This window comes from Aulonocara sp. 'chitande type north' Nkhata Bay, linkage group LG6 (genome assembly GCF_057382095.1).
Source record: "Aulonocara sp. 'chitande type north' Nkhata Bay isolate Kocher_YH1m ecotype deep benthic linkage group LG6, A_spYH_male_GT1.1, whole genome shotgun sequence".
Taxonomy (NCBI): Eukaryota; Metazoa; Chordata; class Actinopteri; order Cichliformes; family Cichlidae; genus Aulonocara; species Aulonocara sp. 'chitande type north' Nkhata Bay.
In genome coordinates, this window is record NC_141349.1 from 30,764,745 (window position 1) to 30,784,505 (window position 19,761).

At 38.7% G+C, this 19,761-nt stretch overlaps 2 protein-coding genes across 4 annotated transcripts; both read left to right on the forward strand.

The window, feature by feature from the left end:
- The first annotated feature begins 224 nt into the window (after positions 1 to 224).
- LOC147328108 (CD209 antigen-like protein C) lies at positions 225 to 6,942 on the forward strand. Of its 3 annotated transcripts, XM_086296267.1 has the most exons (7): positions 225 to 674; positions 858 to 949; positions 3,468 to 3,569; positions 3,649 to 3,834; positions 5,076 to 5,212; positions 5,315 to 5,415; positions 5,570 to 6,942. In XM_086296267.1, exons 2-7 carry the CDS (start codon positions 913 to 915, stop codon positions 5,709 to 5,711), a joined length of 705 nt encoding a protein of 234 aa, XP_086152393.1. In that variant the 5' UTR covers positions 225 to 674; positions 858 to 912; the 3' UTR covers positions 5,712 to 6,942. The 3 variants fall into 3 exon arrangements, with proteins under 3 accessions (XP_086152393.1, XP_086152395.1, XP_086152392.1); XM_086296269.1 differs by having other exon boundaries at positions 225 to 949; XM_086296266.1 differs by lacking the exons at positions 225 to 674; positions 858 to 949 and adding an exon at positions 1,150 to 1,493.
- A 7,096-nt stretch (positions 6,943 to 14,038) lies between these two features.
- On the forward strand, positions 14,039 to 18,672 carry LOC147328109 (uncharacterized). Its single transcript, XM_086297636.1, has 6 exons — positions 14,039 to 14,214; positions 14,869 to 14,970; positions 15,050 to 16,117; positions 17,000 to 17,136; positions 17,260 to 17,360; positions 17,515 to 18,672. Exons 1-6 carry the CDS (start codon positions 14,070 to 14,072, stop codon positions 17,654 to 17,656), a joined length of 1,695 nt encoding a protein of 564 aa, XP_086153762.1. The 5' UTR covers positions 14,039 to 14,069; the 3' UTR covers positions 17,657 to 18,672.
- The last annotated feature ends 1,089 nt before the right edge of the window (positions 18,673 to 19,761 follow it).

The following is a 19,761-nucleotide window of genomic DNA, read 5'->3' on the forward strand; positions in this document are numbered from 1 at the left end:
TTAATATATTTTTATTTTTTATTTTATTAGTATTTTCCTTAAATGTGTTAAATATATATTTTCTCATCTAAATGTCCACTGAGCTGTGAGCCAGGGGGCGGTAATGTGCCTTAACATTGGTTGCCAACCAAGAAGAAGAAGAAGCTGTGAGCCAGGAGGGAGGGAGGGGGTGAGTGAGTGAGTGAGTGATTCGTTCGCTCTATGATTCAGCACTGGAGGGAGGGGGTTAGTGAGTGAGTGAGTGATTCGTTCGCTCTATGATTCAGCACAGGAGGGAGGGGGTGAGCGAGTCCTGAGTGATTCGCTTACGCTTACGATTCAGCACAGGAAGGGAGGGTGTGAGTAGCTCAAATGTGTTGTTAGCATGTTAGCAGAGCGATGCTACTGTGAACCGAGCTATTTTCTTGATGTGAGCTTCTACTCAGGGTTTTTTCTTCCAGTTCAGAGCAGAATTTTTTTTGTTACGATACTGGATGTTTTTTTTTTCTCCACAATTTTAATTATAAGCTAGATACATTGCTGCTAACAGCAACAGGGATGACCCAGTGAGTCACTTGGGCTTGTGAATCATGATTCATGAGTCAGTAAAGTGATGCTCGAGTATTGAACGATTCGTTCATGATTCGCGCATCACTGGGAGCCAGGCAGACAGAGGAGAACTGAAGTTCCACCAGGTACCAAAGCAAATCATTCGTACTGTACAAATAATGTAAATATGATGGTGTATCACGAAAGATTGATATCAAACTGATCACTTGACCCATATTACGTTACTTGCTCTTCAAGTGAATCAACAAACGGCAAAGTGAAAAGCCGAACAGTCTTAGCTTACATGTGTGTTTATTTCATATTTTCAGTTGTTACCCTCCATGGCTAAATAAATCGGTTTCAGTAATGTACTGATATACAAGAATGGACATAAGTGGCTTCTTTCAAAGAAAAAACTCTGGTAGGTGTTATTTTATATATTATGTTTTGTATGTTGTTCAGTATATTTCTATGCAAAACAAGAGGAATTTCAATACACAGCAGTATATTCACAGTTTAAACCAGATATTTACATACACTTTATGGAAAACACAAGAACTTTTTTTTTTACTGTACAACATCAATTTAGAGTAAACTTGTTTTGTTTTGGATAAATAAATATTGAAATATCTTTTGAATTAGTTAAATGTCCGAATAAAGAGAGACAGAGCTGTCTATTTTCTATCACTTTCATGAAATATAGGAGTACATATTTTCACACAGTTCAGAGCTACTACACACAACTACAGAGACTCTCGCAAAGCACTGATCACCTCAGAGACTTAAAGACCCAAATAAACCTCCAATGCAGATAAAAATCATGGATGCAGTCTATGCGAGTACGGATGAAGTATTAGCTTGTCGCAGAAAGTCTAAAAGGGAGCATCAAACTGTGGAAGACATTTATGTGAATCATGAAGTGATCCAAACCATACAACGTAAAACAACTGGACCTTCACCCCCAGGTAAAAACCACAAACCTATCTATAGATATTACAATTACGTGTTGCTAAAGTTTTGTGCACAAATCTAAAAATAAAACTGAAAATTCTATACAAACTGTCTGAAGAAAAAAGACTTAATTCAGGAAAAAGTAATCTAGAGTCTGGCTTGCTGTAGTGTTACTGTAGTTTTGGATTTTTTGCTGGGTGTTAATTTTGATCGAGATATACAGTTTTGTTTTGTTTTTATCTGGGTTTACACTCAGCTGTTTTCCAGAATGTGTGGGTTTTTCAGTTTAGTTTTTATTTAATGTCTGTATTTACTTTAGTTTTGATTAGTTTCAAGGTTAATTTAAACACCATTTGGAACGAGCGCTGAAGAGAAAACAATACAATACAAATACTTTGAAACTAACAGTATTTGTGTCGTTGCCACCAAGACTCATTCTCAGATGCTGATTTTAGATAAAAATAGTAATTGGTGTTATAATAAAATGTATGAGGATATAAGGCTGTGCGATATGACCAAAATCTCATATCCCGATATAAGAATTCTATCATCCCGATAACAATATAAATCACAAAAATGTAACATTTTCTGTAAATTCTGTGAATCTCGGGCAGCTCGACTTGCGGGAAGTGCTTCCAGCTGCACGTCAGGTAGCTGGAGTCGAGTGATGTAACCGATGCATGCAGTGGCGGTCCTAGCCTGTTTGGCGCCCTGGGCGAACACCCCCCCCCCCCCCCCCACACACACACACACACACACACACACACACAAAACATATTAAGTATTGTACATTAACATAAAACTGTTATACACACACACATATGAAGAGAGAGAGAGAGTGCATTGTATGCAAACGGCTACCAAACAGCCATCATAATTCGTCATACAATGAGAACAGGACAAATCAAAAATTGACAATGACTAATTAATATTAGAATCTGTAACATAATGTATTGTTCAAGAGTTTAGTCTGTTACTGTTACTATTTTTACCATTTCTTTTTGGAGCAACTGTAATCCACATCATTTGCTTAGGGATTAATAAAGTATTCTGATTCTGATTGTTTCAGGATGACCTGCCATTATCCACTGATACATCTGCTTACCTGTATCTTTTGCTCGTTTCTCCTCCACTTCTTTTCTCTTTTTTCTAAACTGAGCACCTGATGGCTTTGAACTTTTCTTGTCCATCTTCCATAGTTTTTAATTTTGCACTCCAGTATGAACACCCATCCCTCAAACCGAGGATCACCACAACATAACCTAACAGACCTTCACCTTAGTTCACAGAATTACTTTGTCTAGGGTGCATTTCTGAGATTTCACACAACCCAGGATTCAAATCATGAATACATAATGGGCTTGGATTTACATCATTATAAATGAAATGTGCTCTATTTGGAAGCAGCCGCCCCCCCCTCCCCTTTCGACGGGTTGTGTGTGAAACTTTAAACCCTCAAACTGTAAATTATAAATTTTAAATTGTTATTGATCCCTTTACCCCTGGTCCTAAAGTGTATATTTATTTTCTTACTCTTCTTATATTTATTGTTTGTTTACTTGCACTGCTGTAACTGGAGCCTCGTCGTCTCGTCTCTCTATATACTGGACTGTATGTAGTGGAGATGACAATAAAGTTTACTTTGACTTCAGCAGCGAGCAGGCGCACCGAGGGCTCTCGCGCTCACTTTTCGTGTATAGAATTTTGAAAAAACATCGGTGCAAATTATAAGTCTGTATCATAATGTCTGGTGTATTCGTGTTTGTTGGTTTGTTTTTATTTTGTTTTATTTTGCGAGTTGGTTATTAGATGCTGCTCCAGCCGGTCAAAGAATTTTTGCGACACCACGAAACAAACGATAGCATAAAATGAAACAATAGACGTTTTTATATCGTCATCTGATATATATCGTTATATCAAACAGCCCTATGAGGATATAAACATATTTTATTATTAGACATATAACAAATATTTACTTCTACCTGTAGGTTCTGAAGATGTAAAGAAGAGTTACTGGAGAGCTGCTGTGATTCTTCTGGGTCTGCTGTGTCTTTTCCTCCTGACTGGACTCATAGCTGTGGTTTTTCTATGTGAGTACAACAGAAATGTAATTAGCATGCTAAAATCCTCACAGGTGATGTATTTATTTTATGATGATGTGTCCAACAGTCACCCAAGGCAAATCTCAGTGGAAAATGGAGACAGTGATACTACACAAGCTTGCTGACAACGTGACCAGCGAGAGAAACCAGTTACAGACCAGTTTCAACATTCTGGTTAAAGAGAGAGACCAGCTCCAGAAAAGATTGGAAGACATGACCACAAGCAGAGACGACCTTCAGAGAAAGCTTCAATGTAATTATATCTTAATGCTTGATGGTAAATGGCGTGTATTTGTATGGCACTTTACTAGTCCCTAAGGACCCCAAAGCGCTTTACACATTCAGTCATCCACACATTCACACACTGGTGATGGCAAGCTACATTGTAGCCACAGCCACCCTGGCGCGCACTGACAGAGGCGAGGCTGCCGGATACTGGCGCCACCGGTCCCTCTGACCACCACCAGTAGGTAACGGGTGAAGTGTCTTGCCCAAGGACACATTGACTGAGACTGTCGGAGCCGGGGCTCGAACCAGCAACCTTCCGATTACAAGACAAACTGCTAACTCTTGAGCCACGATCGTGCATTTATCTCTAACAACATTTTTGTCTCTTTAACACTTTAACAAATGTAGCTTTTTAAAAAGCATGGTGAGGCAGGAATCCTGGGTTTGTGTGGTGTGTGTGGAGTTTGCATGTTCTCCCTATGTTTGCATGGTTTCACTCATTCTCTAGTGGGTTATGATCATTCAAAATTCCCCATAGGAGTAAATGTAGTTGAAAATGGTTGTCTGTCTGTGTGTTAGCCCTGTGTCAGACTGCCAATCTGCCTCTGAACACATGCCAATCCCCCCGCGGCCGAGGTAAGGATAAGTGCTATAGAATGGATGGACAGATCTTGAGAAAGGCCTTTGAAAAGTAAAGTTGTAAATGTAATGTCAATTTGAACTAAATCTAATGTGAGTGAAAATATCAACATTCTATATGTTCACATTTAGACAGTTTCTAATAGCTTGTTGATTGTTAAAACCTGCATAGACAAACAAAAACAAAAAAAGAGTTTAGCTGACTTCTTAGCTCCAATTATATCTGCAGCCTTCTTCAGTTCTCACACAGCTGAATATAGATGTGGTGATGCTTGTCACACCATCAAGACTTCAAAACAAGAAGAGGACAAAAGAGAAAAGATCATTTCTCTCTAACTTCTCTCTAACTCTAAGTGGTGGTTTTCAGTGACAATTGCTGACTCGAACAACATTATTAGAGACAAATTATTAGATGTGAAAGCACTCCCTCTGAGGCCACACAACACAAAATTGTAAAATGTTTAACATATACAGCACATACAGTTTCAGGGAATTTAGATCTAGATTTTACATAAGACTTGATAAATTGTGCTTAGTCATGTGTATATTTACTGAAGTGCTTTTAATTCTATGTATGCTACCTATCACAAAGCAAGCACAAATTATTATTCTGTTTTTCTTAAACAGATTGCCAAGAAACATGGGTGGCCTTCAGTGATAGTTGGTACCAAATTTCTTCAGAGCAGAAATCCTGGGAAGAAAGTAGACGAGACTGCCTTAAAAAAGGTTCAGACCTGATGATCATCAACAGCCGAGAAGAACAGGTTTGTGTGTGTGCAAACATAGATGTGTGCAGAAGAAAGGATGATGATACATCACTTTAAGTTCTGAATGTGTACATTTAATTTTTCTCTTTCTAAATAAAGAACTTTGTGAACAAGTTCAAGAAGCATTTGTGGATTGGACTGACTGACTCAGAGACAGAGGGGACATGGAAATGGGTGGATGGGACTCAAATGACTACAAGGTTGAAATAAAAATTTAATCTCTTTCTTGTCCATAAAGTCTTTTTATGTAATCAAATACATTAACAAAAATTATTTGGTTAATATCTTGTTACTAAAAACCAAAGACTGACTGACCTGTTGAGTTTAACTCTTATAATTTTATCTGTATTTCAGCTACTGGAATAGTGGGGAACCAAATGGTGGCAGAAATGAAAACTGTGGAGAGATAAAAACTTACAACTCAGAAAACAGCTTGAATGATGCACCATGTTCCAGTGCAAAATTCTGGATATGTGAGAAGAGAGTTTCTCCATAATTTAACATCCACGCCCAACAAATACTGCAGAACACAGAGCCATGAGATCAACTTCTGAAATGAAGCTGAACAGAAAGCAGTGGACACTTACAGCGAGTAAAATAAGTCACCAATTTTCTGAGTAAACATATTTCTAAAGGTATAATTAACATAAAATTCTTGCCATGTCAGTAACAATCCATCCAGTCCATACAAGTCATTATTACAAGCATGTATAATAATGAAAAATGACACGGAAAAAGTATTGAACACATGAAAAAGGTGCAAAAAGGCATGGAGAGCTGTGACACCAGCTGAACTGTATTAGTAATAAGAAAGCAATTCTGTCACTTAGGCAAATTACTATCACCTGGTTCAGTCTCAACTGATGGGCTATAAAAAGCTGTGTCATTACTGAGGTTTTGCTTAACAAACATCTCATGATGGGTAAAACCAATGTGGTCTCTTGAGACTGTTGCAACACATATTGATAACAGAAGAATTTCTAAACTACTGAAGGTTCCAGTGAGCACTGTTGGGGTAAAAAAAGAAGTTGAAAGAACATCATTATACCATAAATTGATCAAGACCTGATGATCCCAAAAAGATTTTAGACAGAGAATTGAAAACGATTATTAAAAGAGATGTTCAAGGCCAAGGACCCCTTGCAGAAAGCTACAGAAATTAGCTGATACAATCATTTCAAAGGAAATAAGTAATGCACACAACTGTCATGGCCTGTGTAAATGTTCAATGTGGAATACTCCATTGGTGAAGAAATAGCATATTAAAGCGCATTCAGAGTTTGCTGAACCACACTTTGACAACCCTGTGAAATACTGTTAGAATATAGTCTGGCCAGATGAGACTAATACATAGCATGTTTGAAGGTCAAAAGTCATATAACCCAATAAACACCACACAAATAATGAAGTTTGGAGGTGGGTTCATCATAATGTTGGGTTATTTTATTTTTCAACATTCAGCACTGGCATCTTTCATATTATTGAAAGGAGGATGAATGTAAAAATGTACTGTCGCGAAATCGATCAATGTAGAGCAGTGTCACAATCCACGGAGGCCCCAGAAAAGTGCAATCAAACGGTGAGTTTATTAACAGCTAGGAGAAAACATCAGCATATGTCTTCTGACAAAAATACATATGGAGAACACTTATAAAGCAGCGGGAGAGCTGCAGCTCTGAGTGCGAATGTACAGCAACCGTGTAGGGATTAATAAAAACTTATCAAAATGCCACTGGGTCTGCCGTGTATGTTTACAAAGACATTAGTTACAGTGAATGGTACATCTTGTACATCTTTAATGGCTATAAACAGACATAGAACTTCTCTTTTCTATAACACCTTCCATACAAGGTAATAAACTTCAAGCCCTCAGGGTCTCTGGGGCAAATTATTGACTCTGGTCATCTGTTACCAAGTAGACTAAAATACAGTTAGAAGCTAAATGAGTTAAGGCCTCAGGCCTGACACATTCCTAGATTATATGTGTTATTGTAAGCATGTATTGCAGTTATCCTTTATGCTCTAGTCTCTAACACAATAGATTGTGAAGACGTCGCGCTTCACAAAGCTTAAGACCCTCTGTAGACTAAGCAACAACTCTTAATGAGCACAAATACTATGCAATGTGTATGAAATACTTCTGACTGTACTTGTAAAAAAAGTTAACATAATGGAAGGATCCTCAAATGAACATCTTCAATAAACAACTTTAATGCAATATCAATACTGTGAGAAATATTATTAGATGAAATAATGCTGTAAAGAATGTTATCAATGCGATTATAATGATGCAGATTATATGGCAGCAATAAAAGAATTTCTGTATCTCCACAGTACCAAGATTTTCTTGATAAACATCTGCTGCCATCTACCAGGATGATGAAAATGAAACGAGGGTGGATGTTTCAGAAAGACAATGATCCCAAACACAAAGTTAAAGAAACTCTTAGCTGAAAGAAAATGGAGCTGCTAGAACAGCCCAGCCAATCGCCTGAGCTGAATCGAGCTGAAAATCTATGGAAAGAAGCAAAGCTCAGAGTTCACAGAAGGATCTACAGAACCTTCAGGAGTTGAAGATAGTTTGTGTGAAAGACTGAGCCAAAATCACACCCAAGCAATGTAAGTAGGCATCGTAATTAAAGCAATCATCGCAGACAAAGGCTTTTGTATGAAGTATTAAATACATTTGAGTAAGCATGTTTAATACTTTCCCCCTGTGTTATTTCTCACTTTTAAACATAACCTAATCTATGCATATCTATTGTTTGATTTCTTTACATGTGTGGATTGAATGGGTTGTTACCGACATCTGATGGAAATTTCATGGCGGTTGCACACCTACAAATACATTTACCTAGATGTGTGTAATACTTATCCTTATATCCAGGATCTTTAACCAGCAGGGGATCTGCTTTAACGTGACTTGTTATTACACTAGATTGTAAGCTATATTTGATTTAAAAATTACACATTTAAAAAGGAGAATGCTTAATTAATCAATGCTGTGCTTAAACAAGCACAACATTGCTCACTATCCTCATAACAGTTTTTTCACTACCCTCACATACATGTCTGCGACTCATGACTTACTTATGTATGCTGATTCAAATTCTGATTACCCCAGTTCCTCTTTTGCCTCTCGGAACAAGTGACAGTTTTTTCTCTAGTAGCAAAAAAACTGACTAAATACAGGGAGTGCAGAATTATTAGGCAAGTTGTATTTTTGAGGAATAATTTTATTATTGAACAACAACCATGTTCTCAATGAACCCAAAAAACTCAACCACAACCACAGCCTCCCAGACACTGTTCAGAGAGGTGTACTGTTTTCCCTCCTTGTAAATCTCACATTTGATGATGGACCACAGGTTCTCAATGGGGTTCAGATCAGGTGAACAAGGAGGCCATGTCATTAGTTTTTCTTCTTTTATACCCTTTCTTGCCAGCCACGCTGTGGAGTACTTGGACGCGTGTGATGGAGCATTGTCCTGCATGAAAATCATGTTTTTCTTGAAGGATGCAGACTTCTTCCTGTACCACTGCTTGAAGAAGGTGTCTTCCAGAAACTGGCAGTAGGACTGGGAGTTGAGCTTGACTCCATCCTCAACCCACAAGGCCCCACAAGCTCATCTTTGATGATACCAGCCCAAACCAGTACTCCACCTCCACCTTGCTGGCGTCTGAGTCGGACTGGAGCTCTCTGTCCTTTACCAATCCAGCCACGGGCCCATCCATCTGGCCCATCAAGACTCACTCTTATTTCATCAGTCCATAAAACCTTAGAAATATCAGTCTTGAGATATTTCTTGGCCCAGTCTTGACTTTTCTCAGTTCATGGGCAGTTATTTTGCGCCTTGGTTTTTCCACACGCTTCTTGCGACCCTGTTGACTATTTTGAAAAAAACGCTTGATTGTTCGATGATCACGCTTCAGAAGCTTTGCAATTTTGAGACTGCTGCATCCCTCTGCAAGATATCTCACTATTTTTGACTTTTCTGAGCCTGTCAAGTCCTTCTTTTGACCCATTTTGCCAAAGGAAAGGAAGTTGCCTAATAATTATGCACACCTGATATAGGGTGTTGATGTCATTAGACCACACCCCTTCTCATTACAGAGTTGCACATCACCTAATATGCTTAATTGGTAGTAGGCTTTCGAGCCTATACAGCTTGGAGTAAGACAACATGCATGAAGAGGATGATGTGGACAAAATACTCATTTGCCTAATAATTCTGCACTCCCTGTATGTGCTGCCATTTAACATGAAGTTTTATTTGATATTCTTTTCACTTACGATGTATGTATTGTTAAATAAGTTAAAGCAATTTGTTTTGTTCAAACAAAACAAATCTCCACTGTCTTCTGGGCATTCAGCACCAGGTTGTTGTGGCTGCACCAGGACACCAGACGTTCAACCTCCCTCCTGTAGGCAGACTCATCCCCGTCCGAGATGAGTCCAATAACGGTGGTGTCATCTGCAAACTTGATTAGCTTGACAGACTGGTGGGTGGAGGTGCAGCAGTTAGTATACAGGGAGAAGAGCAGGGGAGAAAGAACACAGCCCTGAGGGGAGCCGGTGCTGATGGTCCAGGAGTCCGAGACATTCTTTCCCAGCCTCACATGCTGTTTCCTGTCCATCAGGAAGTCAGTGATCCACCGGCAGATGGGATCAGGCACATTCATCTGGGAAAGCTTGCCTCGGAGATGGTCTGGAAGGATGGTATTGAAGGCAGAGCTGAAGTCCACAAACAGGATCCTGGCGTAGGTTCCTGGGGAGTCCAGATGCTGCAGGATGAAGTGTAGGGCCATGTTGATGGCGTCATCTACAGACCTGTTGGCTCTGTATGCAAACTGCAGGGGGTCCAGGAGGGGGGCCGTGAGGGTCTTGAGATAGGAGAGAACCAGGCGCTCAAAAGACTTCATGACCACAGATGTCAGAGCCACGGGTCTGTAGTCATTTAGTCCAGTGATCCTGGGTTTCTTGGGGACAGGGATTATGGTAGAGGACTTGAAGCAGGCAGGCACATGACATGCCTGCAGTGAGGAGTTGAAAATGCCAGAAAACACTGGGGCCAGCTCGTTTGAGATATATAAATAATGTCTTAATAATCATGTGCTGAGTGTAATGAAGGTTTGTGGGAATGATATAAATACAACTTTGGAAAGACTGATTGGCTGGTCAGTTTGAAGAAGTTGTATGTTACCAGCGGGATAGGAGGGACTAACATGAAGTTAAAACAGTGAAAGAGGAGTCAAGATGGCAGTTTTCAAAGGTTTATTTCCTGCTAGTTTTAAAGTTCTGGTCCAGACTGACATTTTGGACTTTCGTTTTGGATAACAGTCAAAAACAGAGGTAGTCACAGGAAGAGTAAAACTAGTATTCTCCATGGTAGGACAGTCTTTAGTATGAGCAACACCAAATAATTGTGAAGAGGAATAAGACAGTCTGAGGAAGGCGTCTTTGGTGGCTTAATGACTGCACCTCTGCTAATGGGATTGCTGATGGCTGCCCCACCAACAGTCATTTTGTTACTGTGTTTTGACAGGAGTATTCTCAGTCTTAGATATTTCATAATCGCGAACATTCTTTTCATAGCTGAGCCCATAAACCAGCAAATCAGGATCCGTTTGCATGGCCTCCATAGAGAAAATGTGACCAGCAAAAAATAGTCACCCACCTCACGCTGTTGTAAGCCACGGTGGTGATGTGGATGGTTGTGGAGGCACACCCCCCCCCCCCCCCCCCCCACACACACACACACACAACACACATCAAAGTAACAGAGCTCTACTCAAAAGCAGGCAACAAACAATACTACTAACTCAAACAAACTGACCTACCTAAACAAGAAAAAGGGGAAACTTAAATAGTGGTCAAGACCCAAATTGCAGTTCTCCATATGGGCTTGCTCCATCCCTTTTCCACCTCTTAGCTTATCCAACAAGGGACTGGGAGCAGATTCCATTGAGGTAACTCAGAAAACAAAGACAGACTAAATCATAGACATAACAGTATAAACTAAAATTTGTGCACTTATTTTAGAATACAGTATTATGTGATTTTATAAGTAAATTAGTTCTAAACCAAAACCAATTCTTTATTACCCAGTAAATTAATTTACATATTTAAAGAAAGACAAATATGTAAGTGTAGTGTTATTGTACATCTTTAATGTAACACTGATGTTTAGTTGATATTACCACTGTATCTGGCTGTAATTGCAGCCGTCACAGCTGCTGTTAGCTGCTGTAATTTAGAATTAGCCGGCATTACTGAAACCTTCTTTTAAGTGGATCAAGCAATGTTGTACTTGGTCACTTAGTGACTTTCATACAATGTGAGAATATAATCAAATTGTTTATCAGAAGGAAAGCATGATTTTTTTCCAGCTAAAAATTTCCTGCTATAATGTTAGCTTATCACCCGCAGAGGTTTTTCTTATTTAGCAGGCTTGTTTTCAGCTGTCTTGAGACAAAAAGGTGTCTAATCTTCTGATAATAAGTCATTGTCACAATATCGGGAATAAATAAGCATGCATATGCAGTTATTTGTATGTTAGTTTCCTGACTTCGGTTAAGGTGAAAAGGTTAATATTTTATCTAGATGCCAGTTAGGTTGTTAGGACGTCTTCTCAGATGGTAAGAGATAGAAATGATCCTTCACATCTGGAGTCTTAAGGTGCAGACACAAATTAAAATTTGCCCCTACAGTAAACAAATGCCCACAAATTTTATTCTTCTCCTCATTTGGAATACAATGTATGTGGCTGGTCTCTAGCCAAAAGTGCAAATAAATAGAAAGGTGGTGCACACTTCAGCTAGTGTATTCAAGATGGTGGGGAAACATGGTGGTTTCCACTGGTAGCCATATGTAATTTTAAAGGGTTAATTCTAAGTTTATCAGAGTGCATCAGTTTCATTTTTCTGTTAAATAAACTAAAAAAAGAGAGAGCGATACATCCAACTTAGTTCACTGAATCAATTACAAAAATGATAATGGCTGCTTATTGGTGGTGGGTTCACCTAAAGAATGAAGTATATGTCCATCTCTCTGACCTGTCTGTAATGTAAAATATAAATTTTGCATCAAAAGTAGTCTGTGCTGTGAGAAGAAGTTACAAAATTAAATTATTTAATTATATATATATATATATTAGGGGTGCAACGATACACAAAATTCACGGTTCGGTTCGATACTTTGGTGTCACAGTTCGATATTTTTTCGATACAAAAAAATGTTCATGCTTTTTTAATTTGTCATTTATTAAAATTATAAATATATATTTTAACTCAAACGTACAGTTTTTAAATTTAATGTTGCTGAAACAACAAGGGGATAAAATAATAATTCTATCTGATTGGGAAAACACTCATCTTTGGAAAAGAGAGTTTATTACAGAGAAATGGCTCTTTCCAAAATAAAAGCTATACTATATGCTTCTTCCAGGGGATACTCTCAGCAGCATATTAAATATATCAGGTCCCCATAAGGAGAATCATGTGCTAACGGCTGTCTAAATGACTCGGGTAAAGTTTGTAGCATGCATGCTTGTTGTTTTTGTCTGCTTCCACTTATCTTTGCACTAGGATGATGTCGGCATAAATGTGCAGTCATATTCATTTTGTTCCCACTAGTGCTGTCAGCGTTAATCTGAAATGACGTTAACGCCACAACATGGTAAATCTCCGTTAACGAGCTACCGCCGATCGCCCCGTGCATGGGGCTGGACGACGTCAACACGTTAACAAGCTAACTGCGCTAACACAGTAGTTCCCACCCATGTAAATGAGCATTGCGTGGCACATTCGACATACTGTTTTACTTTTGTCCATGACGTGCTTACCTTCAGGGTCATACTTCACATGAAGACCAAGATAGTTCCAAAGGCCAGATCTGAATGAGGGTGGGGGAGGTTCAATTTGCCATGTTGCAATGAGCTTAGCTCCTGTCTTGCTAGCTTGCGCTGCGCTCAGTGGATCTGCGCTCGACAGTGCAGCCTAGGCGGAGTAGTCGAACGCAGATCCACTGAGCTCGCTACACAGACAGCATCGTCAGAAGAAAAGTTGATCAAATAAATTAAAAATTTTGTATTGTTCGATGCGTATTGTATGCGTACCGAACCGAAAGCACTGTATCGAATGGTTCAATATCGATACGAGCATCGTTGCACCCCTAATATATATATATGGGATTTCCAGTGGTGGCTAACCAACCGGACATAGTCAAACAGTAGTGATAGATGTAGTGGTTCCCAATGTCAGCAACATCAGGAAGAAGGAACACGAGAAGCTCAAGAAATACCAAGGGAGCACCAGGTGTGGTGACCAAACTAGGCGAGTGGCTCCAGCAGATCCCAGGAACAACATCGGAGATCTCTGTCCAGAAGAGCGCAGTCCTAGGAACAGCTAAGATACTGCGCAGGACCCTCAAGCTCCCAGGCCAAGGACCCGAGCTTGAAAGATAGACCGCCAGCAGGGGCGAGTGGGAGAGGAAGTGTATATATAGACAAAAAGTGTTCTTACCGTGCCAGCATGTGTGCAAATGAACTCCCATGCAGTGGTCATTTCTACTGTTCTACTTGTACTCCAAGTATGACATACAGTAATTGGTTTCAGTTGAGTGTTGTCTGTGTATTCAAAGGCAAAGACAAATGCAGTCATAACCCAACAACAGTCCTGAGGTGTGCCAGGATTCAGGGAAATGAAAGCAGCATTTCATTCCTCTAGCTCTTAGTTTCCTGTTAAATAAAGAATTGCTTGTGCCAGTGGATTTTTACACAGTTCACACGCTCACAAAATGCTGATCGCCTCAGATACATAAGGACCCAACTGAGCCAGCAATACCAGTAAAATCATGGATCAAGCCTATATGGGCATGGAAGAAATATCAGGCAGCAACATAAAGTTGAGAAGGCTGGTAGAAACTTCAGAAGAGAATTATATCGATGATGAAGTGAGTCAAACTGTGCAATGTGAAACGACTGGACTTGGACTCCCAGGTAATAAACAAAAACAAGTAAACATATTAGATTTAGATACTGCATTGATATGTGATGATGAATTATTGTGCAGAAATAAAACAAAAAGTAAAACTAATACCGGGTAGATGTAGGGTCCGGTTTGCTGCAAAGTTACTGTAGTTTTGGATGTTTTGTTTTTAATTTTAAAGATTTATATTTTAAGGTATTTTTTTAATCTGTATTTGATTGTGCTGAAATGACTAGTTGACAGGTGACCCTTGGCCCATAATTTTGATTAAATTATAATTTTTGTTTTTAATTCAGGACAGGCTCAAACACATTCAGCGTGTGTTTATTTCAGTTCAGTTTTAATAGTTTAATAAACCAAAAATCTTTGGTTTTTATTAGTTTCAGTGTTAGTTTTTATTTATACTGTGGTGTGTGGTTGCCGGATTCTAAGTTCAAAAGAGAAAATAATACAATAAAATACTGTGCGACAATCACAGTATTTGTGTCACAGCCATAATCACACAGAAACAAGTTTGCTTCTTTGTGGTCAGATGTTGATTTCAAGAGCAGAAGTTCACATGTTACTTTGTAGAGAAAATAGTATTTTATGTTATGATAAACTATATGAGGATGTAAATATTCTTCACCTTTAGCATTGTAACAAATATAAACTTTTACCTGCAGAGTCTGAATTTGTAAAGAAGAGTTACTGCAGAGCTGCTGTGGTTCTTCTGGGTCTGCTGTGTCTTTTCCTCCTGATTGGATTCATAACTGTGGTTTTTCTCTGTGAGTACAAGAAATATGTAATTAGCATGCTAAAATCCTCACAGGCAATGTTTTTATTTGATATTGGCATGTCCTACAGTCACCCAAGGCAAATCTCCTGGTGAAATGGACACAGTGTTGCTACACAGTCTTTACAACAACTTGACCAGCGAGAGAAACCAATTACTGACCAGTTACAACAGGCTGACAACCGAACGAGAACAGTTACTGACCAGTTACAACAACTTGAAAACTGAAAAGGACCAATTGCTGACCAGTTACAACAACCTGACAACCGAACGAGAACAGTTACTGACCAGTTACAACAACTTGAAAACTGAAAAGGACCAATTGCTGACCAGTTACAACAACCTGACAACCGAACGAGAACAGTTACTGACCAGTTACAACAACTTGAAAACTGAAAAGGACCAATTGCTGACCAGTTACAACAACCTGACAACCGAACGAGAACAGTTACTGACCAGTTACAACAACTTGAAAACTGAAAAGAACCAATTGCTGACCAGTTACAACAACCTGACAACCGAACGAGAACAGTTACTGACCAGTTACAACAACTTGAAAACTGAAAAGGACCAATTGCTGACCAGTTACAACAACCTGACAACCGAACGAGAACAGTTACTGACCAGTTACAACAACTTGAAAACTGAAAAGGACCAATTGCTGACCAGTTACAACAACCTGACAACCGAACGAGAACAGTTACTGACCAGTTACAACAACTTGAAAACTGAAAAGGACCAATTGCTGACCAGTTACAACAACCTGACAACCGAACGAGAACAGTTACTGACCAGTTACAACAACTTGAAAACTGAAAAGAACCAATTGCTGACCAGTTACAACAACCTGACAACCGAACGAGAACAGTTACTGACCAGTTACAACAACTTGAAAACTGAAAAGGACCAATTGCTGACCAGTTACAACAACCTGACAACCGAACGAGAACAGTTACTGACCAGTTACAACAACTTGAAAACTGAAAAGGACCAATTGCTGACCAGTTACAACAACCTGACAACCGAACGAGAACAGTTACTGACCAGTTACAACAACAAAGTTAAAGAGAGAGACCAGCTCCAGACAAGATTTGAAGACATGACCAAAAATAGAGACAATCTTCAGAGAAAACTTCAGGGTAATTATTTGTTTCCATTTTATCTCGTACAGAAATGTTTTCCTTTACATTTGAAGTTAACATTCAAGTACATGACGGTGTTGTTGTTGTTTTTTTCTCATTTAATGCATTCTTGAATCACAGCGTTAACGATACTGGTTAAGACTTAAAGTGAAATTCAGTGTCCCTTAAACCATATTAACATCTGGACAGTTCCATACTATTAAAAAAGAAAGCCTCAGTAAAACCTAGAATTAAATGTAAATTAAGCTTAATGTGAATATATGAATATTTCATATGTTCTAAGTCTATTTAGATATAGCTGATACTGGTGCTTTAATCCATGTAGAGAAGGAAAAAAGATTCTCGTCATTTTTATCTTCAACTTCAACCAGTATGTCTCAGCTGTTTTTTTATTTCCATATTTAGTTGTGAAAGACACCTAACCAATGACAGAAATTTTAATACTGCAGTTTCAGTTCACAGTGTGTGTTATGTTAGAAATTACTAAAGCACTATGAAGCCTTCTAACTGAGAAGTGGACCTTGGACAAAACCTCGAGTTTCTCCTTATTTTCAGTGGTCAGTAACAGTTGCTGACTCAAGCAAAATCCTTAGATAAAATATATATTTCCCACACACTCCTTCTGAATGCACAAAAATGATGCATTTCTTTTTATGTTCTTTTAAAACACAAAACCAAAATAAACCTTTTTTATTTGATGTAAAACTAGACATATTGTGCAACAATAGGACAGTGTTTTTTTTCTTTCATATGTTAAAGCTTTGTGAATTTGTACAACTGACACTTGTGTAACAAATATGTGAGGCTAATTATGAGATATTAGCCTTAAAGATAAGATCCTAACAAAGCCCAAATTATTATTCTGTTTTTCTTAAACAGATTGCCGAGAAAACTGGGTGGCCTTCAGTGATAGTTTGTACCAAGTGTCTTCGGAGAAGAAATCCTGGGAAGAAAGCAGACAAGACTGTCTTCAAAAAGGTGCACACCTGATGATTATCAACAGCCGAGAGGAACAGGTGTGTGTGTGCAAACATAAATTAATGTACTATGTTCAGAATAAAACACTGAATGAAATCAGAGAATGCACTGACACATCACTTTAAGTTCTGTATATTTACACTTACTTGTCTTTCAACTAGAATTTTGTGAACCAGTTCAAGAAGTCTTTGTGGATTGGACTGACTGACTCAGAGACAGACGGAAGATGGAAATGGGTGGATGGGACTCGCATGACCACAAGGTTGAAATAAAAATTAAATTCCTCTCTTGTTCATAAAGTCTTCTTATATCATCAAGTACATTAACTAACTTAATTTAATTCATATCTTGTTACTAAAAACAAAAGGCTGACTGATCTGTTGAGTTTAACTCTTATAATTTTATCTGTATTTCAGCTACTGGAATAGTGGTGAACCAAATGGTGGCAGAACGGAAAATTGTGGACAGATAAAGGTTTACGACTCGCAAAACAGCTGGAATGATGCACCATGTTCCAATAAACACTTCTGGATATGTGAGAAGAGAATTTCTCCATAACTTAACATCCATGCCCAACAAATAGTGCAGAAAACAAAGCCATGAGATCAACTCCTGAAGTGAAGCTGAACAGAAAACAGTGGCCACTTAGGCTACGTCCACACATACACGGGTATTTTTGAAAACACAGCTTTTTCTATGCGTTTGGGCCTTTTGTCCACTGAAAACTGAGATTTTTTAAAACTCCTGCCAGGGTGGAGATTTTCGAAAAACTCAGTTTTTGCGTTTACATGTGGACGAGCAAAATGGAGATCTAGCCACGCAACGTCAAAGGTGTGCGCCTTTTTTAACGTCAGATCTGCAGTTTTTACATGCTTACATATACACACGCAGTTGCTGCCCCTCCACTTGGAAAGACAGAGTGAACTTTGGACGTAGCTTTTACATTCAACACACTCTCACAACCTAAGTGTAATATTAAGGAATAATTCCACCTCACTGTCTGTCCACACATAGGACTCATTTCTGCTTCTATGCACCATCTAGACTTCTGATTGGCCAACATTTCGACACAGCATTATATCATAGAGATATTTTAATAAAAAGGAACGTGTGGAAGATGATTTTTTTTTTTATTAAACGAAAATGGAAAATCTCCACTAACAAAAATACCCGTCTATGTGTGGACATAGTCTTAGATGGAAACAAGTTTAAAGGGTTTTCGCTTTGCTTTCTAAATCAAGAATATCTTTTGTTACTATATCCAGGATCTTTAATCAGCCGGCGATCTGCTTTGGTGTGACTGGTCATGACAATTTTAAGACGTGTTAGATTAAAAAACTTGCTCAACAATCCCATGCTCAAAAATTCTCATCTTATAGAAAAATATTCTGTTATCATAAACTTTCCATCTGTATTTACAATTTAATCATTAAAATGTTGACAATTTGGACTTGTTTTACTCCACCTGACTCATTTATTGAGGAAAGACTGAAGATTTAGGAAAAAATCCTCTCAGTGTGCTGTGCAAAAATGCAAAACCCAACCCAAGTTTTCGCTCTCATGTATTCATTTCTAATATTGTTCATCCTAGTCCTAGTGAAAGTCTTAACATATACAGCTCTGCCTCCCATGTTTTTGTTAGTGCAAAAACCATAACCTGAACCATACATCACAGTAGGCCTGCTGCCATCTTGTAAACCTTCCCTTTCACGCTTCCTGCTATTCTTCTGTCCCAAATCACACCTGACACTGATCTCCACTCACTCTCCAGTGCACTCTGAATTGTTAAACCCAGGAATTTAAACTCATCTATCTTTACTACTTCTACTCTTTCTATCCTCACTCATTCTGTCTTACTTGCATTCCTCTTCTCTCTAGATTATGGCTCCACCTCTCAATAGTCTCTTCCACCTGGTCCTGCTCTCACTACAGATAAGTATCGTCTGCAAACATCATTGTTCACAGAGACGTCTGCCTGACCTGATTTGTCAACTTGTCCATCACAACCGCAAACAAGATCTCTGATGATGGGCTCAGAGTAGATCTCTGATGCCCTCCATGCCCACCTTTAACCCGTCTGTCACTCCTATTCCACTCCTCACGACTATCTCACTGTCCCACATTACCCTTTGTTCTTATCTGCCACTTCTGACTTCGTGCAATACCTCAGCTCCTCTGTTTTTTCTAAATTCATAAAAGACACAGTGCACCTCTTCTGACTTTCTCCATACCGAGAGAAGCACTCTCACAGCAAACATCAGCCTGTAGTGCTTTTTCTTGGCATAAAGCCATACTCCTGCTTGCTGATCATTATGTTGCTTAAAGATGGTATGGTTCATCAACTTTATCCCTATTCAATCTTTTTTCTTGCAAGTACCCAACAATCAATAAATGCATCCAAGTATATAAATTTACTGAATATTTTTATTCAGTAAACTTGTATACATCAATAATAAACACAGTTGAGACAATTAAAGCAGTAGTGTTATTCATCTGATTTATCTGCACTGGTTTTTATTTTGGATCAAAGTAAGAGTCATTGTACTACAACTATTGTAAATAGAAAAACTATTTAATCATTTTGAAAGCAGCATGCTAGGTTACCATAATGATAATAAAAGCTGAGCTGCAGTGGTTTCTGATTGCGTCCAAGCTGCAGTAAT

Coding starts and splice junctions, on each gene's coding strand:
- LOC147328108 (XM_086296266.1), top strand. CDS start 1,334: ATGCAGATAAAAATCATGGATGCAGTCTATGCGAGTACGGATGAAGTA. Junction 3,835..5,075: donor CCTTCAGAGAAAGCTTCAAT/GTAATTATATCT, acceptor TTTCTTAAACAG/ATTGCCAAGAAACATGGGTG. Junction 5,416..5,569: donor GGGACTCAAATGACTACAAG/GTTGAAATAAAA, acceptor TCTGTATTTCAG/CTACTGGAATAGTGGGGAAC.
- LOC147328109 (XM_086297636.1), top strand. CDS start 14,070: ATGGATCAAGCCTATATGGGCATGGAAGAAATATCAGGCAGCAACATA. Junction 14,971..15,049: donor CATAACTGTGGTTTTTCTCT/GTGAGTACAAGA, acceptor CATGTCCTACAG/TCACCCAAGGCAAATCTCCT. Junction 17,137..17,259: donor TCAACAGCCGAGAGGAACAG/GTGTGTGTGTGC, acceptor TCTTTCAACTAG/AATTTTGTGAACCAGTTCAA.